The 23,175-nt window shown below is 41.2% G+C and overlaps 1 protein-coding gene across 1 annotated transcript in view; it reads left to right on the top strand.

Annotated features, from left to right (window-relative positions):
- kdf1 (keratinocyte differentiation factor 1) overlaps window positions 1-20,396 on the top strand; it is a 33,082-nt gene extending 12,686 nt beyond the window's left edge. Inside the window, exons 2-4 of the mRNA XM_033045103.1 lie at window positions 14,265-15,362; window positions 17,530-17,604; window positions 18,992-20,396. Of these exons, the coding sequence (XP_032900994.1) occupies window positions 14,282-15,362; window positions 17,530-17,604; window positions 18,992-19,068 (1,233 nt within the window). The 5' untranslated portion in view covers window positions 14,265-14,281 and the 3' untranslated portion in view covers window positions 19,069-20,396. The remainder of the gene's footprint in view (window positions 1-14,264; window positions 15,363-17,529; window positions 17,605-18,991) is intronic.
- The last annotated feature ends 2,779 nt before the right edge of the window (window positions 20,397-23,175 follow it).

The following is a 23,175-nucleotide window of genomic DNA, read 5'->3' as shown; positions in this document are numbered from 1 at the left end:
GCATTGCCTGCCCGCTGCCTCGGGAGTGCCAGCCGCGGGCAGACGCTTGAGGCTCTCCCGCCGGACAGAGAGCCTGGTGCCGGCCACCTTGATCTGGTATCGGGGGGACCGAGAATCAGTCCTGGATCAACTCGGGAGTGGGGGAAACGTCCTCTTCCCCCAAAGATACTAGAGGAGCCTCTAGTATCTTTGCTCTTCCCTGCGACCTGATGTAAGAGCAGATTGTACAACTGTGGAGTTCGTCCCCGCTACCAAAGATGTCGCGTTTGGCATAAACAAATGGTGGCCGTGACGTTCCGTTACGTACTACACGTCAGTCCATTGGATTTCGGAGGAGTGGTCTATCTTGCTCCACTACGATCTTTGGTCCTGACCTACCATCTACCTCTTTGGAGACCCTTAGACTATCTTTAATCAGACTTGAATGAACTTTATCTTGCACTCGTTATCCTGTATCTGTACACTGTGGATGACTTCATTGCAATCGTGTATAGTCTTTCTGTTGACTGGATAACAACAACAAATGCTTTTCACTGTACCTCAGTATACGTGACTATAATAAACTAAACTATATAGTCTATATTATCCTCTTGCCTGGATTTGTGCATCTCCAAAAATACTCCGGAAGTTTGTTAGGATCCAGAATGAAGCAGCCTGTTGGAATGGCACCCTATCTGATAATAATGTTCAAACTCCACCACTGGTGCACTGTGGCTGTAGTGCACAGCATGTACAATTATTAAGGACAGCGTCTCTCCAAATCTTTCACCATCCTGATTTTAAAAATGCATTGGTGCTTTTTCATCACGGGATCTAAATCCTGGAACTTGTCAAAGGCGATTATAGTCAGGCCCTAGTTTGTCAGCAATGATCTCGTTCCCACACAGTGAATGAAAACAAGGCTATTGTATCACACATTTTCACATCATCTGCATTCATCCCCTTTGTTACCTTATCAAAGCAATTAATTATTTAAAAAAACATAAGAGAACTAGGAGTAGGCCCCTCGGCCCCTTTGTTCCTGCTCTGCCATTCAATAAGGTTACAGCTGATCCTTTAACTTGGTGCCACGTTTCTGTACAACATCCTTGATCATCTTAAAAACTAAAGATCTTTGTATCTCTTCCTCGAATACCTTCTGTGATTGAGCCTCCACTGGCTTCCTGGGTAGTGACGTCCAAGGATTGATCACCATCTACCTGAAGAAAGTTCTCCTTGTCACTGTCCTTAATGGCCAAACTCTTGGTTTTGAGTCTGTGATTCCTGAGGCAGGAGAAACGTCAGCTCCACATTTATCTGATCAAGTCCCATAATAATTCTGCAACTTCCAATTATTACACCAAACTCAAAGTATAGGTCCACTCGGCCTAATCAGTTTGATTTGCTTTTTTATTATTGTCATGTGTACCATGGTACGGTGAATCACTTTGTTTTGCTTGCCAGTCAGGTGAATCAAACCTTACCTTAGTACAACAGATCATGCAAAAGAGAAAATAAACAGGGAAGAATATAGTGTTGCAGCTACAGAGAAAGTGCAGATTGAAAAAAGTACAAAGGCCACAAGCGGTAGATTGGAAGATCGGGAAATCATCTCCAGCAAATGAGAGGTTCATTCAAGAGTTTGATAGTGGCAGTGAAGAAGCTGTTCTTGAATTTGATAATATGTGGTTTGAAGCTTTTGTACTTCTTGTCTGATGGGAGAGGGGAGGAGAAAAGAATAAGGGTGTGAGTGGTTTCTGCGGGCTGCTTTCCCGAGGCAGCATGAAGTCGATGGTAGGGAGGCTGGTTTGTGCGATGGATTGGACTGTGTTCATGACTCTCTGCAATTACTTGCGATCTTGGGCAGAGCAGTTGCGCATCTGACACAGCAGTGCATCTCTCTGTTCAAGAGTCTGATAATGGTGGGGGGTTGGCAATCTTGAATCTGGTGATACCAGCTTTCAAGCTTTTGTATCCTCTGCCTGATGGGAGAGGGGAGAAGAGAGAGTGACTGAGTGTGAGCGGTCCTTGATTCTGTTGGCTGCATATAATGCAGTAATGTTGCATTTCAGTGCTGATTCCATTAGTGCTTTCACTCCTGGGAACACCTGCTGAGCTTTGAGTGAAGTACTGCACAGTGTTCCAGATGTGATCTTACCAGGGCTCTGTACATTTGAGCAAGACTTCTCATCCAGGGCCTAAAACCTCATGTTTTAAAAATCAACGCCAACGTTTGTCACTAACATGAGTGAGTTCAGCCTCTTGCCATTTCCTAGCCCAAGGTCACTCTTCTCCTGAGGCTCTCTACCATGCTCACATGTGCACCCTGTACATATCCCCCGAGCTTGCATTTTCTTGTTTCAAAATTGGGCAGCACAGTGGCACAGCGGTGGGATTGGTGCATTGAAGCGCCAGAGACCAGGGTTCGATCCTGACTACGGGTGCTGTCAGTACAGAGTTTATACGTTCTCCCTGTGATCCCGTGGGTTTTCCCTGGGTACTCTGGATTCCTCCCGCTTTCCAAAGACGTGCAGGTTTGTAGGTTAATTGGCTTCTGTAAATTGTCCCCAGTGTGTACGATAGAATATACTAATATACGGGGTGATCGTTGGTTGGCATGGATTCAGTGGGGTCTGTTTCCACACTGTATCTCTAAACTAAACTAAACTAAAAATCACCCAGATTCTGGGCAAAGAAACAGTTGACAGAGCATCTAACAGAAGGAGGGTGGTGGACAGACTGGTTTTGGGAGGAATTTCCAGAGCATTGGCCCTGTAGTAGCTGAAAACATAATTATTAATGATAGAGCAAGGAATCCACATATCTCACTGACAGGTTTGTTGTCTGTCACTCCTACGCCAACTCGCAATGTAAATGCTTCACTCTACAGAAGTACTGCACCCTTCCCAATAAAGCTGCCCTGGAAGTAGCAAAGGATAGTCACACCAACACGTGGTCCAACAGTCCTCTCAGAGCTTGGAGTAAATAAGCAGGTCAGGCAGCATCTCTGGAGAACATGGATAGGTGACGTTTTGGGTCGCAACCCTTCTTCGGACTGGTTTGCTTGGGACACCCCGACCCGAAACGTCACCAATCCATGTTCTCCAGAGATACTGCGTGACTCCCTGAACTACTCCAGCACTTTGTGTCTTTTTTGCAACCCAGCATCTGCAGTTCCTTGTATTCCCATCTTTCCTCCCTTTTTTATTGCTTGATTCCTTTCCAGTTATGGGTTCCTCTCTGAGAGAGCACTGAAACATCCCATTATCAAAATCAGTAATCTCATACCCATGCCGACCACAATATCCCATCTACACCCATCCCATCTGCCCGCATTTGGCCCATATTCATCTAAACTTTTCCTATCCATGTATCTGTCCAAATTACTTTTAAACGGTATAATAGTACATGCCTCAAATACCCCCCCTGACATCTCATTCTATATACTGTGTGAAAAAACTGCCCCTCAGATTCCTATTAAATCTTTCCCTTCTCACCTTAAACATATGTCCTCTGGATTTGGATTTCCCATACTCTGTGCATTCACCCATCTACCCCCCTCATAATTTCATGCCCAAACACCATTAGATCGAGAAGGTGTTGCATCGCAGTTCTTGCCCTATCAATTACCTCCCAAATTCTCTGAAGCCATTCTTCCCAGATCCCTTCTATTTCTCAGTTGCCACAGTCAGCCAACTGACGATGGCCCATTTAACTTTTCTATCCACGCCTTGCCATCCTCGCACTTGATTATTCAGTTTCCTGGTCTATTTCCTCTCTTCTGGTCTCCATCACTTCCTACCCCCACCTGACATCTATCCGTTGCATATCTGCCAGGGCAATATATTTAATCTTCAACCTTGACAGAGTTACAGTGTACAGAAGCGGGCCTTTGACACACCATGCCATGTTGGCCATCAAATACTCATCTATATTAATCCCACTCAACAGCTCTTGTTACGTAAAGCTTTTTCCGATCAACCAATTATTTTGGTGTTCCCAGTCTAACCTCATCTTGAGTCCTTTGTACTTGTTTAATTGTTTAGAGATACAGCGTGAAAACGGGCCCTACGGACCACCAAGACCAACAATCACCTGTACACTAGTTCTATGTTATCCAAGTTTTGCATCCTACACACAAGGGGAAATTTACAGAAGCCAATTAACCTACAAATCTGCAGGTCTTTGCACACTTTTATCGTATCTTTTTCTACCTTAATTTTATCCTTATAATATCATTGCTAAGGTGACCCGTGGTCTTGTCAAAAAAAATTCATTGTACCGTTGACCATGTGTTAACCTACATATGACAAATAAATCTGAACTGAGTGTGGGAGGAAACCGGAGCACCAGGAGAAAACCCACGGGGTCACAGGGAGAAAGTACAAACTCTGCACAGACAACATCTGTAGTCAGGATTGAACCTGGGTCTCCGGCGCTGTGAGACAGCAACTCTACCGTTGTGCCACTGTGCCACCCCTTCTCCAATGTTTCTCCTCTTGTGCATCCCTGACTTTCTTTGCTCCACTGTCGGTAGCTCTGCTCTCAGCAGCTTGGGGCCTAGGCACTGGAGGTTCCTCCTGAAGCGCTCTCTTCTCTGCTTAACAATCTCCCTCCAGAAAATGCTCCAATATATCATCTTTTTGCCAGAGCTTTTGGTAAACCTTTGATTTGATTCGCATTGTTGCCTGAACATTACCTCTACAAATTATTTCAGAAATGTTGGAAGGTTATTGGTGTTACAGAAATGCGAATGGCTTTTCAGCAAGATTGGTAAATTATTGCATAAATGACTGGTCTTTTTTTTGTGTCTTCACGTTTTTGTTTGGTAAAACAGCAGATGAACATTAGACTCAACCGCCTGGAGCCCGAATTAGAGCTTAGAATAGATTTAATGCATATTAGTCATCTCAAACTGGTTTGGTGACAAATGCCTGAAGGTATAAAATCATATAACCTTGCAGCACAGAAGGTGGATATGCAGTGTATTGTGTTGGGCAGCTTGTCTGTTTTAGATGAACACTCTGCTTTTTCCTCCATTACCCTCCAAATTCGTCTCTCCATCCACATGCACAATCAACAATATGGCTCCCCCGTTCTCTTTGGTCGTGCAGTTTGGATCTTAAGCACCCTGTCTGTGAAGCATTTCTCTGCTTGACTACCTTTTGTCATTTAATTGTGAACCCTGGTAACTGACACTCTGAACAGAGGATACAATTGCACCTTGTGTGTTCCGTCAAAAGTTTAAATACCTTCAATAGATCTTTCCTGAACCCTTTAGGTAAGCATATGGATATGCAGAGAATGGAGGGATGGGAATCATATTTAGGTAGAAGAGATTTGTTTGTCATCATACTTGGCACAGACAATGTGGGCTGAAGGGCCTGTTCCTGTGCTGTATTGTCCTATGTTCTTTTCTGAGAACAATCCTTGGTTACATAATCTCTCCACACAGCTGTGAATCCTACCAGTCGACTTGTTGCTCCTCAGAACCTTGCTGACCTTCTTAAAATGTGGTCCCTAGATCTGCACAAGGTCACCCAGCTGAAGCCTAACTAATGATCTGCTAAGTTTACCATGACTTCCTTGTTTTTCTGTTGAACAACGTTAATTACAATGCTACGTGTTTTCAACTTGCCCTGCCACTTTTAAATGAATTTAACTTTGAAAACATGAGGCAACAACAGGCTTTTTGGGGAGGGTCGTGTTCAGTGACTACAGTGCCCTCTATAATGTTTGGGACAAAGACCCATCATTTATTTATTTGCCTCTGTACTCCACAATTTGAGATTTGTAATAGAAAAAAATCACACTTGGTTAAAGTGCACATTGTCAGATTTTAATAAAGGCCATTTTTATACATTTGAATTCACCATGTGGAAATTACAGCAGTGTTTATACATAGTCCCCCCCATTACATAGTCTCCCATAATGTTTGGGACACAGCAATGTCATGTAAATGAAAGTAGTCATGTTTAGTATTTTGTTGCATATCTTTGCATACAATGACTGCTTGAAGTCTGCGATTCATGGACATCACCAATTGCTGGGTGTCTTCTCTGGTGATGCTCTGTCAGGCCTGTATTGCAGCCATCTTTAGCTTATGCTTGTTTTGGGGGCTAGTCCCCTTCAGTTTTCTCTTCAGCATATAAAAGGCATGCTCAATTAGGTTCAGATCGGGTGATTGACTTGGCCACTCAAGAATTGACCATGTTTTAGCTTTGAAAAACTCCTTTGTTGCTTTAGCAGTATGTTTGGGATCATTGTCTTGCTGTAGAATGAACTGCCGGCCAATGGGTTTTGAGGCATTTGTTTGAACTTGAGCAGATAGGATGTGTCTATACACTTCAGAATTCATGATGCTACTACCATCAGCAGTCGTATCATCAATGAAGATAAGTGAGCCAGTACCTTCAGCAGCCATATATGCCCAGGCCATAACACCCCCACCACCGTGTTTCACAGATGAGGTGGTTTGCTTTGGATCCTGGGCAGGTCCTTCTCTATACTTTGCTGCCATCACTCTGATATGAGTTAATCTTCCTCTCATCTGTTCACAAGACCTTTTTCCAGAACTGTAGGTAGACAAAAATCCTGGAGAAACTCAGCGGGTGAGGCAGCAGTAGGAATAGGTGATGTTTCGGGTCGAGACTGTTCTTCAGACTGATGTGGGGGGTGGGGGGCGGGAAGAAGAAAGGTAGAGGCGGAGACAGTGGGCTGTGGGAGAGCTGGGAAGGGGAAGGAGGGAGAAAGCAAGGACTATCTGAAATTGGAGAAGTCAATGAAATGTAACTGTGGTTGCTCTTTTAAGTACTTCTTGGCAAACTGTAACCTGGCCATCCTATTTTTGCAGCTAACCATGGTTGCATCTTGCAGTGTAGCCTCTGTATTTTTGTTCATGAAGTCTTCTGACGGTGGTCATTGACAAATCCACACCTGAAGAGTGTTTCTGATCTGTCAGACAGGTGTATGGGGATTTTTCTTTATTATAGAGAGACTTCTTCTGTCATCAGCTGTGGATGACTTCCTTGGTCTGCCAGTTCCTTTGCGATTAATATGCTCACCAGTGCTCTCTTTCTTCTTAATGATGTTCCAAACAATTGATTTTGATAAGCCTAAGGTTTGGCTGATGTCTTTAACAGTATTATTCTTGTTTCTCAGTCTCATAATGGATCATTTGACTTTCATTGACACAACTTTGGTCCTCATGTTGATAAACAGCAATAAACGTTTCCAAAAGTGATGGAAAGACTGGAGGAAAGACTAGGCGCTGAGAGCTCTGATACCTGCATTAAGGAGGCAATTAAACACACCTGAGTGATTACAAACACCTGTGAAGCCATGTGTCCCGCACATTATGGTGCCCTGAAATGGGGGGGACTATGTATAAACACTGCTGTAATTTCTACATGGTGAAATCAAAATGTATTAAAATACCCTTTAATAAAATCTGACAATGTGCAGTTTAACCACATGTGTTTTTGTCTGTACAAATTTCAAATTGTGGAGTACAGAGGCAAATAAATAAATGATGGGTCTTTGTCCCAAACATTATGGAGGGCACTGTATGTGCCTACGACAATGGTGAATGAAAGCTGCGACAAGTGCCCATAGAATATCACTGGCACAGGTTCTGGGCATCTTCTAAATCTAGTCTCCATAGAAAAACTAATGCAATTCCCATTCCCCTTCCTCTGTCCTATCCACGCATTCATGTAGCAGACACGTGCCTCCTCTTGGCCCTGTTTCACCCTCGCCTCTTTCCCCTCCCCTTTTTCTGTCCCTCTCTGCGCACAGCAAGGGCCTAGTAGGGATCCGGCCACTTATCTGCAGCACTATTTGCACTTTGTCCCGATTTTTGTTTCCCAATTGATCCAGTTTTTTTTTCCAGTCACTTAAAGTGCCAATGCAGGAGTGGTCATTCTGAGGTCCATAATGTTGAATTCCAACCTTATGTTGCGAAGAAAGATCAACTGAAATATTATAATATATTTTTTTATTAAAGGTAATCAATTACAATGCTTCAAACAACTTTATATCAAATTAATTCAATTTGCATTAAGTAAAACACTAGTAATACTTATCTACTGTTTTTTTAGAAATAATGATAGAGAAAGAATAGAGAAAGAATAAATCATTAAGAGAGTGATTAAATAATAATTTGATTATATATAGGAAAGAAAAGAGAAACGAAAAAAAACAAAAAAAAAAAAAAACATTTTTAGTAACCACAATATGTATTATTAATAACACTACTACAAGTGATAGTATCAATAAAGACATATATGTAATTCCAATATAAAAATGAATTATTCTCACCAAATCCCGCAGGGTGCACGTCGAGCTGTGTTGCCAAGAACAGCTACTTCTCTAAATACTGTATATATGGAGACCATATCTGTTCAAAAGAATTATACTTGTCCAATAGGACAAATCTAATTCTTTCCAGATGTAACGTCTCCATCATCTCTGTTGCCCACATTTTGGTTGTGGGGGATAATGTTCCCTTCCAAAATTTCAATATGATTTTTTTCCCAATTATTAAACAGTAATCAAAGAAATTTCTTTGATTTACTGTAAGTGATAGATGTAAATCCGGAATTCCAAATATTATTAGCTTTGGGTTAGGGTCCAATTTAACTTTGATGACTTCAGAAATAACTTTAAAGATTTCTGTCCAGTAATAATTCAATTTAGGACATGTAACGAAACTATGTATTAAATTTGCCTCTGCTTTCTTGCACTTATCACAAATAGCGGAGAGATTCGGAAAAATACTATTTAATTTAGTTTTCGAATAATGTAACCTATATAATACTTTAAATTGTATCAGTATATGTCTGGCGTTTAATGAACACCGGTGTATTCGTTGTAGACTTTCTTCCCAGTTTTCTTTTGTTATAGCCAATCCCATTTCATTTTCCCATGCTTGACGATATACTTCCGTTATTGGATTCTCCTTATCCAAAATGATGTTATATATATAGGCTATTAATTTTTCTGTATTTGGATATAAATTAAACAGTTCATCTAACAATCCTGCTTCTTTATTTTTATAATCTTGTGTATTGGATTTAATATAATCTCTAATTTGTAAATACCTAAACAAATGTTGTGGAGACAATCCATAAATATCTTGTAACTCCTGGAATAAAAGAAATTTTCCTTTTCTATACAGATGTTCTATCCTTGTAATTCCTAAATCATCCCATTGTTTAAACCCCCCATCTAATATAGCAGGTTTAAACGATGGATTATTCATAATTGGTAATCTAAATGAGAGATTATCCAAGTGTAGAGTCTTAACTATTTGTTTCCAAATACGTCTATTATTATATATTATTAGGTTGTCTTTATAATATTTTTTTTGTACTTCCGTTGGTGCAAAAATTATCGAACCTACATTGAAAGGTAGACAGTCCTCCTTTTCTATATTTAACCATGTCGGTTCATGATCCATATTTACCCACCAGAAATTCATATTCTTAATCTGAACAGCCCAAAAATAATATAAAAAGTTGGGAAGTGCTAATCCTCCATTTATCTTAGCTTTGCATAGATGTTTTTTATTTATTCTGTGATTTTTATAATCCCAAATAAAGCTATTGACAATATTATCAATTTTTTTAAAAAAAGTTTTCGGAAGAAAAAAAGGAATAGCCTGAAACAAATATAACAACTGCGGTAGAAATACCATCTTTATGGCACTTATTCTACCAATCATAGATATAGGCAGTGTTTTCCAATATAAAATATTTTTTCTAAGTTTATCTAATAGTTGAGGATAGTTGGATTTTATTAATGAGTTATGAGTTTTAGTTACGTTAATCCCTAAATATTTAAGTTTGTCTGTAACTACTTTTAATGGGTATTGTTGTAATGTATTAAGATTTATTCCTGTTATTGGCATAATCTCGCTTTTATCCCAATTAATCCTATACCCAGAAAATGCACCAAATTTAGTTATAATGTTTAGCAGGTTGGGAATACTAATTTCCGGTTTTGTAATATAAATCAAAACATCATCTGCATATAAAGAAATTTTATTAATTGTTGTATCAGTATTATAGCCATATATTTCAGGTTCAGATCTAATTTTTTCCGCCAATGGTTCTATCACCAATGCGAACAATAAGGGTGATAACGGACATCCCTGTCTGCATCCCCTAGAGAGTTTGAATTTGGCTGATAAAATTTGGTTAGTCAAAATTCTTGCCATAGGATTCGAGTATAAAATTCTTACCCATTTACAAAATCTATCCCCCAATTGAAACTTTTCCATTATATTAAATAAATACATCCATTCCACCTGATCAAACGCTTTTTCTGCATCTAGTGATATAACCGCTAGTTCCGTATCTCGTATTCTTTTTGAATATATAATATTAAACAAACGTCTGAGATTATGGGATGAGTAACGTTTTGGGATAAAACCTGTTTGATCATAATGTATTAATTTAGAGATCACTAAACTTAATCTCCTAGATAAGACCTTAGTTAATATTTTTTGGTCTGTATTTAAAAGGGCAATCGCTCTATATGATCCAGGATCTTCCAAATCCTTATCTACTTTAGGGATGAGTGTAATTGTGGATTCATTTAAAGATTCTGGTAATTTTCCTTGGTCATATGCATATCTATACATTATTTGTAATCTTGGGGAAATCAGATCTTGAAATTTTTTATAAAATTCTGCACTCAGGCCATCTGGGCCCGCTGCTTTTCCGTTCTTAAGCGAACTAATTGATTCTATAATATCTTTTACTGTTATTTCAGCATTTAACAATTCTCTACCTTCCTGATCTAAGCTATTGATTTGACATTCTTGTAAAAATATTTCCATACTATCTGTTTGTCCTGTTAGTTTTGACGAATAAAGATTTTTATAATATTGTAAAAATCTATCATTAATATCTTTTGGAGTAATTAATATATTTCCATACTCAGATCTAATTCCGTGTATCATCTTCTCATCTTCTAATTTTCTAAGCTGTCGTGCTAGTAATTTTTGTGGCTTATCTCCAAATTCAAAATACACTTGCTTAGTTTGTTGAAAAAGTTTAATCACTTGATTAGAATATATTTTATTTAATCTATATTTTACTGATGCAATTTTATTACTTAACTCTTTGGAAGGCTGTTTTATATTTTCATTATCTAGACGTTTTATCTCATTTTCTAAATTTTGTTCTATTTTTCGATTTTCTTTATTGAGATGTGCTTGTGCGGATATTATTGCGCCACGCATGAATGCCTTAAATGTGTCCCAAAATAGTGATGGAGAAGTTTCAGGATTATCATTAGTTTCAAAAAATAATTTAATCTGATCCATCACATATTTACAACAGTCATTGTCCTTTAATATCTGAGGGTTAAATCTCCAGGTAGTAGTTTTATTAGATATATCTTTTAATTTTATCTTAAATGTTAATGGCGCATGATCCGAGATGATAATATTATGATATTTTGCATCATACGTAAAGGGAAGTAATTTAGAATCTATTAAAAAATAATCTATCCTCGAATAGGTTCCATGTACGGGCGAGAAAAAAGAATATTCTCGTCCGGATGGGTTATCTAACCTCCAGATGTCTTTAATATTAGATGTATTGATAAAAGCATTTATGAATTTACTTGATTTCGAGGCAGCTTTCCTTTTTGCGGATGATCTATCTAGATAATTATCTAAAGTACAATTTAAATCACCTCCAATTATTAAATTGTGTTGAGTGGATATAGGAATATTATTAAATATTTTCTTAAAAAATAATGGATTATCAAAATTAGGGGCATATATATTCATTAAAATTACCTTTTTTGAATATAATTCCCCTGTAATTATTACATATCTGCCTTCTTTATCCTCTATAATAGAACTTTGTATGAAAGGTATACCTTTGCGAATAATTATTGCAACTCCTCTAGATTTATGAATAAATGTAGAATGATACACCTTAGAAATCCATTTAGCTGTTAATCTATGTTGAGCATCTTTTTTAAGATGAGTCTCTTGAAGGAAAATGACATCTGTCTTCAATCTGTTCAACTGAGCTAATACCTTTGCCCTTTTAATTGGTTCATTAATGCCTTTTACATTCCAACTGCAGAAGGTTACTCCATCACCCCCAGTCTTCACCTTTATATCATGCATTTTACTATTAGGGCGGCTTTTTTTTGGAGTAGCCTTCTTGACTCACCCAGCTCCCCGTTGCACCCGGACATCAATCCAATGAGAATTTCTTTCCACCTTAATCCACATCTATGTCTTCTTAAACTAAATACACAATATCCTTCACATCTACATTCAAATAATATATAATATAAGATCAATAAAAAACAAAAACAATAAGAAATATCAATAATAAAAAAAAAGTAAAGGGTGTTAATAGGGTGCTCAGAAAAAAAAGAAACTACACTTGTATAGTGTGTAGTATGTGAAGGTGAAAGCCACACTAACGTGGCCATTAATCTAAAGACTTCCGTTTTTTTTTAATAAAAAAAAGATGTTGATTATACCAGCTCCTATCTCAAATGCTATATATATTGGGGTGGGGTACTAACTTTATATACTTAGTACTTAGTAATTATTTCTATTATTCATATTACTATTTGCTAATTACTAATATCAATTGTATTTAATACTATAATATGTAATACTATTATCATGGAATAATCAAATATTTTCTAATAATTAATACAGAACTACTACTAAATGCCCATTATTCCACTTCCTTCTAAGTGAGTATTTCATAACCACAGGTCGATGATAAAAGTTCAGTCCTCTCCTTCTCCCTCGGGTTCTTCCTCCGCATCTTCTCTCTCTTCATCTTCTGGCTTCTGCTGTATGCCTCGGGCGAATTTCAATGCTTCAGTATGCTTAACGAAACGATATTCCTTGTCATCATAAGTTACTCTCAGTATTGCTGGGTACATCAAGCCATATCTCAGATTCTTAGTATTCTGTACATTCCTCAGAATACCTTTTGTTTCTTTAAATAGAGCTCTTTTCTTGGCCACTTCTGCAGGGAAGTCTCTAAAAATACTGATGTTGTCTCCCTCGTATTTCAGGTTTCTCTTTTTTATTATTATCTTCATCATTTCTTCGAAGACATGGTCAAAGGCCACTTTTACAATCATTTGTCTGGGCGATGAACCTATCCCAGGGGCCCGTCTTAGAGCCCTATGTGCACGACTCAACAGGGGTTCATGATCCAAATTCAAAATGTCCATTAAAAGTTTTGCAACAAATTTTCGAGGATCTTGACTCCCCTCACGACCTTCGCTCAGACCAACTATACGCAAATTTTTACGGCGTTGGCGTCCCTCCAGATCGATACATTTCTCGTTTGTTTTATGTAATAATTCTAAGAGGCGTTTGTTCTCGGCACGGAGTTTTTCGGTCTCCTTAGTGTTCACTTCAGCAATTTTAGTTAGCTCTTTAATTGCTTCGCCTTGTTGGTCTAGCGAAATTATAGTAGGATCTATCTTGTCATCCAGCTTTCTTTCCATCCCAGCAGCTATTTCCTTTACATCCTCAATTTGAGTTTGTAACTCGGCATTAGCCTTTTCCTTCCACTCATCCATCATACTTTTTACCGTCGTTATAACTTGTTTTATTAAGTCTTCTTTATCTTCTTTATTTTTCTCGTGAGACACCAGCATATCCGCTTTTAAACTTTTTATCTCCTCAACTGAAATATTAGCTCAATTTCTCTCTCCACACATGTTGACTGAGCTACAGAGTATATCTGACCTTTTATGTTAAACTCCACCATTAGCTACTGCCAATGTTTATTTACATTTCTTTCTTTTTAGCTAACTGCATCCCCTTCAATTCCTACTAGCACATTTATTTGTCAAGCTTGCTCACCCCAGTTATTGCTTGTGGTTATGAGATGGACATTCGAGCCTTGTAGTTGGTAAGAAGATTCTCTTGGTGGGAAGAGAAGAGACTGCATCTCCTTCAGCTGTAAGGAAAGTGTTGCCTTGCTAGTTAGTCATTGTGTTGCCTGACTCCACCTGCTCTGCTTTGACAGTACAGTATCTTATCCAAGACCATTTAATATTCAAATATATTATCCTAGTCTCACCAACACATCTGTAGAAAGTTTTTAGAGAATGTTTTCCGAGCATGACCTTCCCATTGCAATCATGCAAACTATATTATCTTTTAAACTATTTTAATGACTGTAAATGTTGGTGTTTCTGTTCTGGCTCTGTTCCCAGTGATTTGAGAATTGTGCACAATGTAGTTAAGTAACGTTTTTCCTCCTTGTGCCCCACAGATCCTTCAGTCTCAGCCATGCAAGGCACTCGGCGGAAAGCCACATCGCACCCAACTGACCGGATGGCAGGAGGGAAGCTGCTAGCTCCCCCTGGTCTGCCGCCCGTCTCCGTGGACTCCCTGAGTCTGGAAGTTTACGAAGGGTCAACGCCGGAGCACAGGCGAGCCCAGAGGAAGGAAGGCAAACCGCTGGCGAAAGGTCCCAGCCGCAAAGCGGCTCCCAGAGATTCCAATGGGAACAATTCGGAAAACATCGGGTTCATCCCGGGCTCGGCGGAGAATGCGGACGATTCGGGCTGGTGTGCGGCGTGTGGTTTGGGAACCTGTGTCACGTGGCAGACCTTCAAAGCGGTCTTCTGCTGCGTGGTGACTTGTGGAGTGTGCAAGGCAGACCCTGGGGGCTATAATCCGTGTACCAAGGCCACAGAGTCATCGACAGATGTTAAAGTTACTGAGACTGCCACTTTAAGATATGTTTCAAGCCCAACACATGCCATCACTATGAACTCTGACGTCAACCCCAAAAAGGCCAACCTTGCAGGCAATAGTTTCAATTATTATGACATCAAGTTGCGTGGGGAAGAGGTGATCTGGGACAAGAGGAGAAGCAGTCAGTCTACAGACTCGTGTCGCAAGGATCTGCACATCTACAATTCTCAGAAGTCCGAGAGTCCTGGAAGCACATCGAAAAATTCTCACAAGCGCCTTTCTGATGAGTTCCCCTCCTTCCTGGAGGAGGATCTGGAGAATAATGAACTGAGCGGCTCGATGTCCAGTGCAGAGCTGGATGAGTACATTAACAAGAAGCTGCTGGAACTCTTCAGCATTCACCAAATTGACATGTTGGCACAGTGCACGTCTGACACCACCTTCATCAGCAAGAGCAGCGAGATCAGCGAGCTGATCGACAGCATCACCAAGGGCTACAAGATCAACGAGAAGGATGCGGAATGCAGGATAGTGACCGGGATCGTCCGGATCAGCACCCGGAAACCCAAGAGAAACAAGCGTAATGCACAAGAGCCCAGTGAGGAAAGACTGGTCAATCTGACCTCGACTGATACCAAACCTCAAACAGAGACTTTTCTGCCAAGTGATGGTGAGGGAACGGCCATTAGTGGCTGCATGGGGGAGTTGAGGAAATGTTGGGGGTTAGGCTTGGATTGGGAATCGAGGGTTCAGTAGAGGGTTGAGATGCACTGGAGCTGCAGTGAAGGTTGGGGCTGCACTAGACTTGCCAGAGATGCATTGGAGGTTGTGTCTGTATTGAGGACAAGGACCAAATTGGGTCTTTGAATTGCACGAGTGGTCTGGGCTGCCTAAATGATCAGGATTGCAGCATGGTTGCATTGGAACTGAATTGATCATTGCAGTGGGCATGCAGTGGTGGTCATAAGAGGTACCTTTGGGACAGTGGAGACTGGATCAGGGGATATATTATAGGCAGCCCCGAGTAACAAGTGGGTCTTTTTTTTTTTTTTTCAGTCATCAGTAAGTCGAATTTGTCTGTCAGAAACATACACAAAATTCCTCTGGTAACCATATCTGCATGATTTATAATGAATGGCATCAAAAACATATAAGACTGATAAGTTAATGTTGCTAAAAATATAAAGAGAGAGGGAATGTAGTTCTGCCATTCGTAAGAATTTGTGTATGTACAGTGCCCTCCATAATGTTTGAGACAAAGACCCACCATTTATTTATTTGCCTCTGTACTCCACAATTTGAGATTTGTAATAGAATAAAATCACATGTGGTTAAAGTGCACATTGTCAGATTTTAATAAAGGCCAATTTAATACATTTTGGTTTCCCCATGTAGAAATTACAGCAGTGCTTTTACATAGTCCCCCCCCCCCCCCCATTTCAGGGCACCATAATGTTTGGGACACAGCAATGTCATGTAAATGAAAGTAGTCATGTTTAGTATTTTGTTGCATATCCTTTACATGCAATGATTCATGGACATCATCAGTTGCTGGGTATCTTCTCTGGTGATGCTCTGCCAGGCCTGTATTGCAGCCATCTTTAGCTTATGCTTGTTTTGGGGGCTAGTCCCCTTCAGTTTTCTCTTTAGCATATAAAAGACATGCTCAATAGGGTTCAGATTGGGTGATTGACTTGGCCAACAAGAATTGAACATGTTTTAGCTTTGAAAAACAGTTTTGTTGCTTTAACAGTATGTTTGGGATCATAGTCTTGCTGTAGAATGGACCGCCGGTCAATGAGTTTTGAGGCATTTGTTTGAACTTGAGCAGGTAGGATGTGTCTATACACTTCAGAATTCATTATGCTACTACCATCAGCAGTTGTATCATCAATGAAGATAAGTGAGCCAGTACCTTCAGCAGCCATACATGCACACACCATAACACCCCCACCACCGTGTTTCACAGATGAGGTGGTATGCTTTGGATCTTGGGCAGTTCCTTCTCTCCTCCATACTTTGCTCTTACAATCACTCTTATATAAGTTAATCTTCATCTCATTTGTCCACAACTTTTTCCAGAACTGTGGTTGCTCTTTTAAGTACTTCTTGGCAAACTGTAACCTGGCCATCCTACCTTTGCAGCTAACCAGTGGTTTGCATCTTGCTGTGTAGTCTCTGTATTTCTGTTCATGAAGTCTTCTGCGGACAGTGGTCATTGACAAATCCACTTCTGACTCCTGAAGAGCGTTTCTGATCTGTCAGACAGGTGTTTGGGGATTTTTATTTGTATGACTGACTTGGCAAATGAAAATCCTTGTATGTTGCAAAACATACTTGGCTAATAAAGTATTATTTTGATTGTGATTCCAACGGTGATGGAAAGACTGGAGGAAAGACTAGGTGCTGAGAGCTCCCTTATACCTGCATTAAAGAGGCATTTAAACTCACCTGAGCAATTACAAACACCTGTGAAGCCATGTGTCCCAAACATTATGGTGCCCTGAAATGGGGGGGGGGGGGGGGACTATGTATAAACACTGCTGTAATTTCTATATGGTGAAACCAAAATGTCTAAAAATGGCCGTTAATAAAATCTGACAATGTGCACATTAACCACATGTGATTTTTTTCTATTACAAATCCCAAATTGTGGAGTACAGAGGCAAATAAATAAATGATGGGTCTTTGTCCCAAACATTATGGAGAGCACTGTATGTTGTTGGACATTTGTAACCTGGGGATAGCCTGTAACCTTTGGGAGATGCATAGAGTTCAAGTATGTTAGAGACTATTGTGATTGCAGAAGTATGACTTGAAACTTTGTTTATGTCTAGATCTCAACTTGGAGATTTCAGTCGTGGATCCGCTCGATTTGAAGGCAAGGCAATTGCAGGGATTGGCTGCCCCAGGTAATTCCTGAACTCTGTGGTACTGACAGTCGAGTATCTCGAACTTAGAAGTGAACAGTCCCTAGTCTCTAAGGTAGACAAAAATGCTGGAGAAACTGAGCGGGTGAGGCAGCATCTATGGAGCGAAGGAATAGGTGACGTTTCGGGTCGAGACCCTTCTTCAGACTGAAGAAGGGTCTCGACCCTAAACGTCACCTATTGAGTCTTAAGAAGGGTCTCGACCCAAAACGTCACCTATTCCTTCGCTCCATAGATGCTGCCTCATCCGCTGAGTTTCTCCAGCATTTTTATCTACCTTCTGTTTTTCCAGCATCTGCACTTCTTTCTTAAACAAACCCTAGTCTCTAACTCGGTGAACTAGACCCGGTTTGCAGGGTGCGTGGGCCTGAAGGCCACAACTGGAACTATGTCCCTGTATATTTGATACATTTAGTTATTCAGGTCCAGTAACAGCCTCTGAGTTGGAGGTGGGAATGAGCATGTGTAGACTTGCAGCATGTGTTGATTGCAACATCTGTCCAAACAAATTCAAGTTACTCATGAATGCCTTAAAAAAAAAAAAAAAATTTTTAAAAAGGAAACTGAATAAACTACTCCCAATAAAAACGCTAATTTCATGTAATATGGATACATGAAATCAATCCCAGTACTTGGAAGCAACACGGTCACCACCTGAAATGACATTTGAAAATCCCATTTCTCCCTGCTCTGTCAACATTAATTAATTACCTTGCTGCTGCTAAATTCTCTGCCTCAGAGGGCGGTGGAGTCCCGTTCTCTGGATGCTTTCAAGAGAGAGCTAGATAGGGTTCTTAAAGATAGCAGAGTCGGGGGATATGGGGAGAAGGCAGGAAAGGGGTACTGATTGGGGATGATCAGCCATGATCACATTGAATGGCAGTGCTGGCTCGAAGGGCCGAATGGCCTACTCCTGCACCTATTGTCTATTGTCCTCTTCTTCCTGCTCTGGCTCTTCACTTTCCATACCTCAATTAATTTATTTCTGTCTCATCCCTTGCACTCATCTCTTTCAATCTAGTCTGTTGCATCTAGGTCCCTTGCTCCTCACATCCCATACCTCTATTAATTTATTTATCTTTTCTCTCTCTCATCCCTTGCACTCATCTCTTTCAATATTTCCTCCCCACCCTGTGTTCCATATCTATGCCTCGCCGTTCTCCTTGAACACATCCATTTCTTTGATCCTTCTTAATCAGAATCTGTACATTTCATCAGCTCCAGGTTCTGCACAGTGTCCTTGACTTTGATCTGCTGTGCTTTTGACATTGCCTCGATATTGTTCAGTTTCCTCATCTCATGCCCCATCGCTTGTACAGTTTTAACTGTTCTACCTGAAAAGTCTTTATTGTTCTCTTTCTTCCTCCAGAAATCCGAAAAGATGATTCTCTTCAGGACACTGAGACTGATTCATCAGGAACTCCGCTGCTCAAAGTCTACCTTTAAGATCAGAGGACAGACTCTCCCCACATTCTTTAATGGACAGGATGGGTGGATCCAGGACAATCATGTGGGATCTGGTGGAAAGTATGGAGCTGAATCGCTTCCCCTCTGGGTCTTGACTGTTTTTCATGGTTGTGTTGTTCCTTCCTCCCCTCCCTCCACTCCTCCCCCCCTTCCCTCCCAACAAAACCTTGGGGATTTTCACTGGTTCTCAGCTCGATCTCCCAATTTCCAGAGTCTGTTATGACTGGCCTTTAATGTGGCCATTCTTCCATGAGTGCCCTTCCCCCTTCCCCCTTCTCCCCTCCCTCCTCCCTCCCACCAGCCACTTCGCCCATTCCTCCCTGAGGATAAGGAGCCCTGCCTCGTGCAGGAGATCTGGGTTCAGTGCTGTGGAACAATGAGAATTACTATAAATAAAGAGTGGGTCACAGGGTCTTTCACCAGGGTCTCGGTAAGTTATCACTCAAGTGGAAGGGTTATGGTTGGTTGTGTGTGTGTACAGTTACTTCTACCTTGCACTGGTACCTTGCTTAGCATCCAAGATGCATTCCCAGAAATTGAGTCAACACTAAAATCAGTCTTTATAGCACTAAATATAAAGGCAAGCATAATCAACAATGCTGGTTTGTTGGGGTCCTAAGCAAATCCAGCAATTAATTTCCCCAGGGTTCAATGATGAAAGGCTATTAGAGAGGAATGGTGTTGGATGGGCTGTGTTGGTCTGTGTCATTGGGGATAGGTGGGTCTCAGGATTGCACTCTCGACGATACAGTGAGTGTGGGCCATTGTTGGGGCAACCTATGAGATTGTCGCCATGGAGAAATGACTGGAGCATGGAGTGCTGCGTATCCAAACACAGAAAGGGTGAGACAGCAGCATGCATTACCTCCACAAGGTGGTGGAGAGGGAGACCAGAGGAACCTGGTGCTGTCAACATGTGGTGCAGATGCTTCCAGTCTCCAGCACTGACTGCACTCACCCTCCCAGCTGGGCTGAAATCCACATCTCCACTCCACTCCAGTGCCCAGTCCACTGCCCCAACGCCAGCCCTCCCATGGTGAGCCTTGTAGTGATTTATTGCTGGAGATACATCAGTGGAGTGCAGGGGTAGCTGGGTTCTCCCAAGCTGATATGTAAAAGTGATTGTGTGGACTGATGGGCCAAGAGCACTACAAACAATCGGCGTTCTGATGGTGGCATGAAGTAGGGTACCAGTATATACTCCATTGAATTGTTTTGGATCACTGATTGAGATGCTGCATTGTGGTGAGAAACATCAATGGATTTTAATGAATTACTTTTTATATTAAAAGAAAACTGTAAAATTGTCTGTGATCTTGAATATACATTCATCCCTGATCCCAACACTGTTCGGAATACCACCAAGGTATGGACCTGGCTAATGTTACATGATTTAGGATTCTATCAGTCAGGCCATTGCTTCTTCTGTTCTGTATTCCTATGATATGGACAAGCTCCGATGGATCAGTAACACCTTGTCTTTGATATCACGATCCACCAAGGTCCATGATCTGCACTGTGGGAGATCCATGAGTGATGGAAGCTGACCTGAGCTCATCGAATCCTGTAGACCAGGGGAATCCAGGTGCAGTCCTCCATCTGGAGTTGTGAACGCCACATATGTGGGAATATCACAGGCTTCATGCTGCTTCTGTTATTGTTACTCATGTCCTCATCGATTTGTGGATAAGGGTAGCAAAGGGCTTATTGGAGGCATAAGAGACGGCAAATGTTGGACTCTTGAGCAAAAAACAAAATGATGAGCAAATGGTATGTTGGCCTTCATAACAAGAGGAGTTGAGTATAGGAGCAAAGAGGTCTTTTTGCAGTTGTACAGGGCCCTAGTGAGAACACACCTGGAGTATTGTGTGCAGTTTTGGTCTCCAAATTTGAGGAAGGACATTCTCGCTATTGAGGGAGTGCAACGTAGGTTCACAAGGTTAATTACCAGGATGGCGGGACTGTCATATGTTGATAGAATGGAGCAGCTGGGCTTGTATATGCTGGAATTTATAAGGATGAGAGGGAATCTTATTGAAACATATAAGATTATTAAGGGTTTGGACACGCTAGAGGCAGGAAACATGTTCCCAATGTTGGGGGAGTCCAGAACCAGGGGCCACTGTTTAAGAATAAGGGGTAAGCCATTTAGAACGGAGATGAGGAAATACTTTTTCACAGAGTTGTGAGTCTGTGGAATTCTCTGCCTCAGAGGGCGGTGGAGGCCAGTTCTCTGGATGCTTTCAAGACGGAGTTAGATAGAACTCTTAAAGATAGTGGAGTCAAGGGATATGGGAGAAGGCAGGAATGGGGTACTGATTGTGGATGATCAGCCATGATCACATTGAATGGTGGTGCTGGCTCGAAGGGCCGAATAGCCTACTCCTGCACCTATTGCTATCGTCTATTGTCAAATGGCTATTGAGTACAGAAGTCAAGACATCTTCATACAGCTGTATCAACAGTGGCAAGGCCACATTTGGAATACTGTGTACAGTTCTGGTTGCCCTCCTATAGGAACGATGTCATCAAACTAGAAAAGATGCTCAAAAAAGATTTACGAGCATGTTACCGGGTCTGGTGGATTTGAGTTGCGAAGCTGGGTCTATTTTCCCTGGAGCATAGGAGGCCAAGGAGTTGCTTATAGAGCTATATAAAATCATGAGGAGCCTAGATAAGGGGGATAGCCAGTCTTGCCGCAAGGTAGAGGGATCAAAAATAGGTTTAAGTCAACTTTATCACACATATACGTGAAGAAAGCTGCTGTATGATGTATGATGCTACGACTCTTGAATAAGGAGTCCCCTCCCAGCAGGCAGATGGTGCTGTAGATCAATGTAATGTGGGAGAGGTGGGTACCATTATGAAATTTAAAAGACACGCAGGCAGATACATGGTTAGGAAAGGTTTGAAGGAATACGGGCCAGGTGCAGGGGTGCAGGTCAGGTCGGAGGTAGTTCCCCTGCCACAGGTACCATGTAATTCCGTGCTACCTGCTCCATGGTCGGATAGTCGGCGACTAAATCGTCTCCCCCACCTAGTTTGCCGGGTGAGGAGGGGGCTGTGGACCCCCAGCAGGACCAAAAACACAACCTGTGAAAGGCGAGCCAACGGCCATCCACACTTCAGTAGAAGTTGCGATTACTGTTGTACATAGCATTGTAAGGAATAATGATAAAGCACACACACGTGAAGTCTGCAGGAACTGGAGTCCATCACCGTTCCCGTTGGAAACCAACACCACTGCGTCACTGATGTTTTCAACGATGATGAATGAATGAATGCAGGCAAGTGGGATTAGGTCGATAGGGCAACTTGGCCGCACAGACTAACTGGACCAAAAGGCTTTTTCCATGCTGTTACGACTCTTGAGTGAGGAGTCTGGTGCTGCCCCTCCCAGCAGGCAGATGGTGCTGTAGATCAATGTAATGTCAGTCCTTTGCGAGGACATTTACGTATTCCAGGGCACTATTAACCAATTAATAATTTTTCCAGGTTGATTAACCCATTGAAGCCACTTTCTCTGCTAAATAAACCCTCCCGATTGCCTGCTATAGTAACCCATTGAAACCCCTTCCTTAGAATGTTACCATGACATAGAAAATAGGTGCAGGAGTAGGCCATTCGGCCCTTCGAGCCTGAAAATATATGGTTTCGGAGCCCTTCCACCCAGTACACTAACCAATCTTTGCTATTTAACTGAGATGCATATTTTTGTCTGCAGTTCTCACTGACTATATCTCCGAATGTTGTTAATATCAGGTTGATTTCATCCATCTATCTGATGGCCAACATAATGTTACATTTCCCTGTTGTTAGTGGTTCTGTGTTTTTACTGAGATGTTTTATCAACTGTTTTTGATATCTTGTAAAAACAAAAAACTGGAAATGCTGGTCAATACACAAAACTCCTGAGTGCTGGAGTAACTCGGCACATCAGGCAGCATCTCTGGAGAAAATGGACAGGTAACGTTTTGGATCAAGTCTGAACAAGGGTCTAGATCCAAACATCACCTATCTATGTTCTCCAGAGATGCTGTCTGACCTGCTGAGTAACTCCCAGCACTTTGTGTCTTTATGTGACAT

This window comes from Amblyraja radiata, chromosome 27 (assembly GCF_010909765.2).
Source record: "Amblyraja radiata isolate CabotCenter1 chromosome 27, sAmbRad1.1.pri, whole genome shotgun sequence".
Lineage (NCBI taxonomy): Eukaryota > Metazoa > Chordata > Chondrichthyes > Rajiformes > Rajidae > Amblyraja > Amblyraja radiata.
This window is presented reverse-complemented; position numbering and strand designations above follow the sequence as displayed.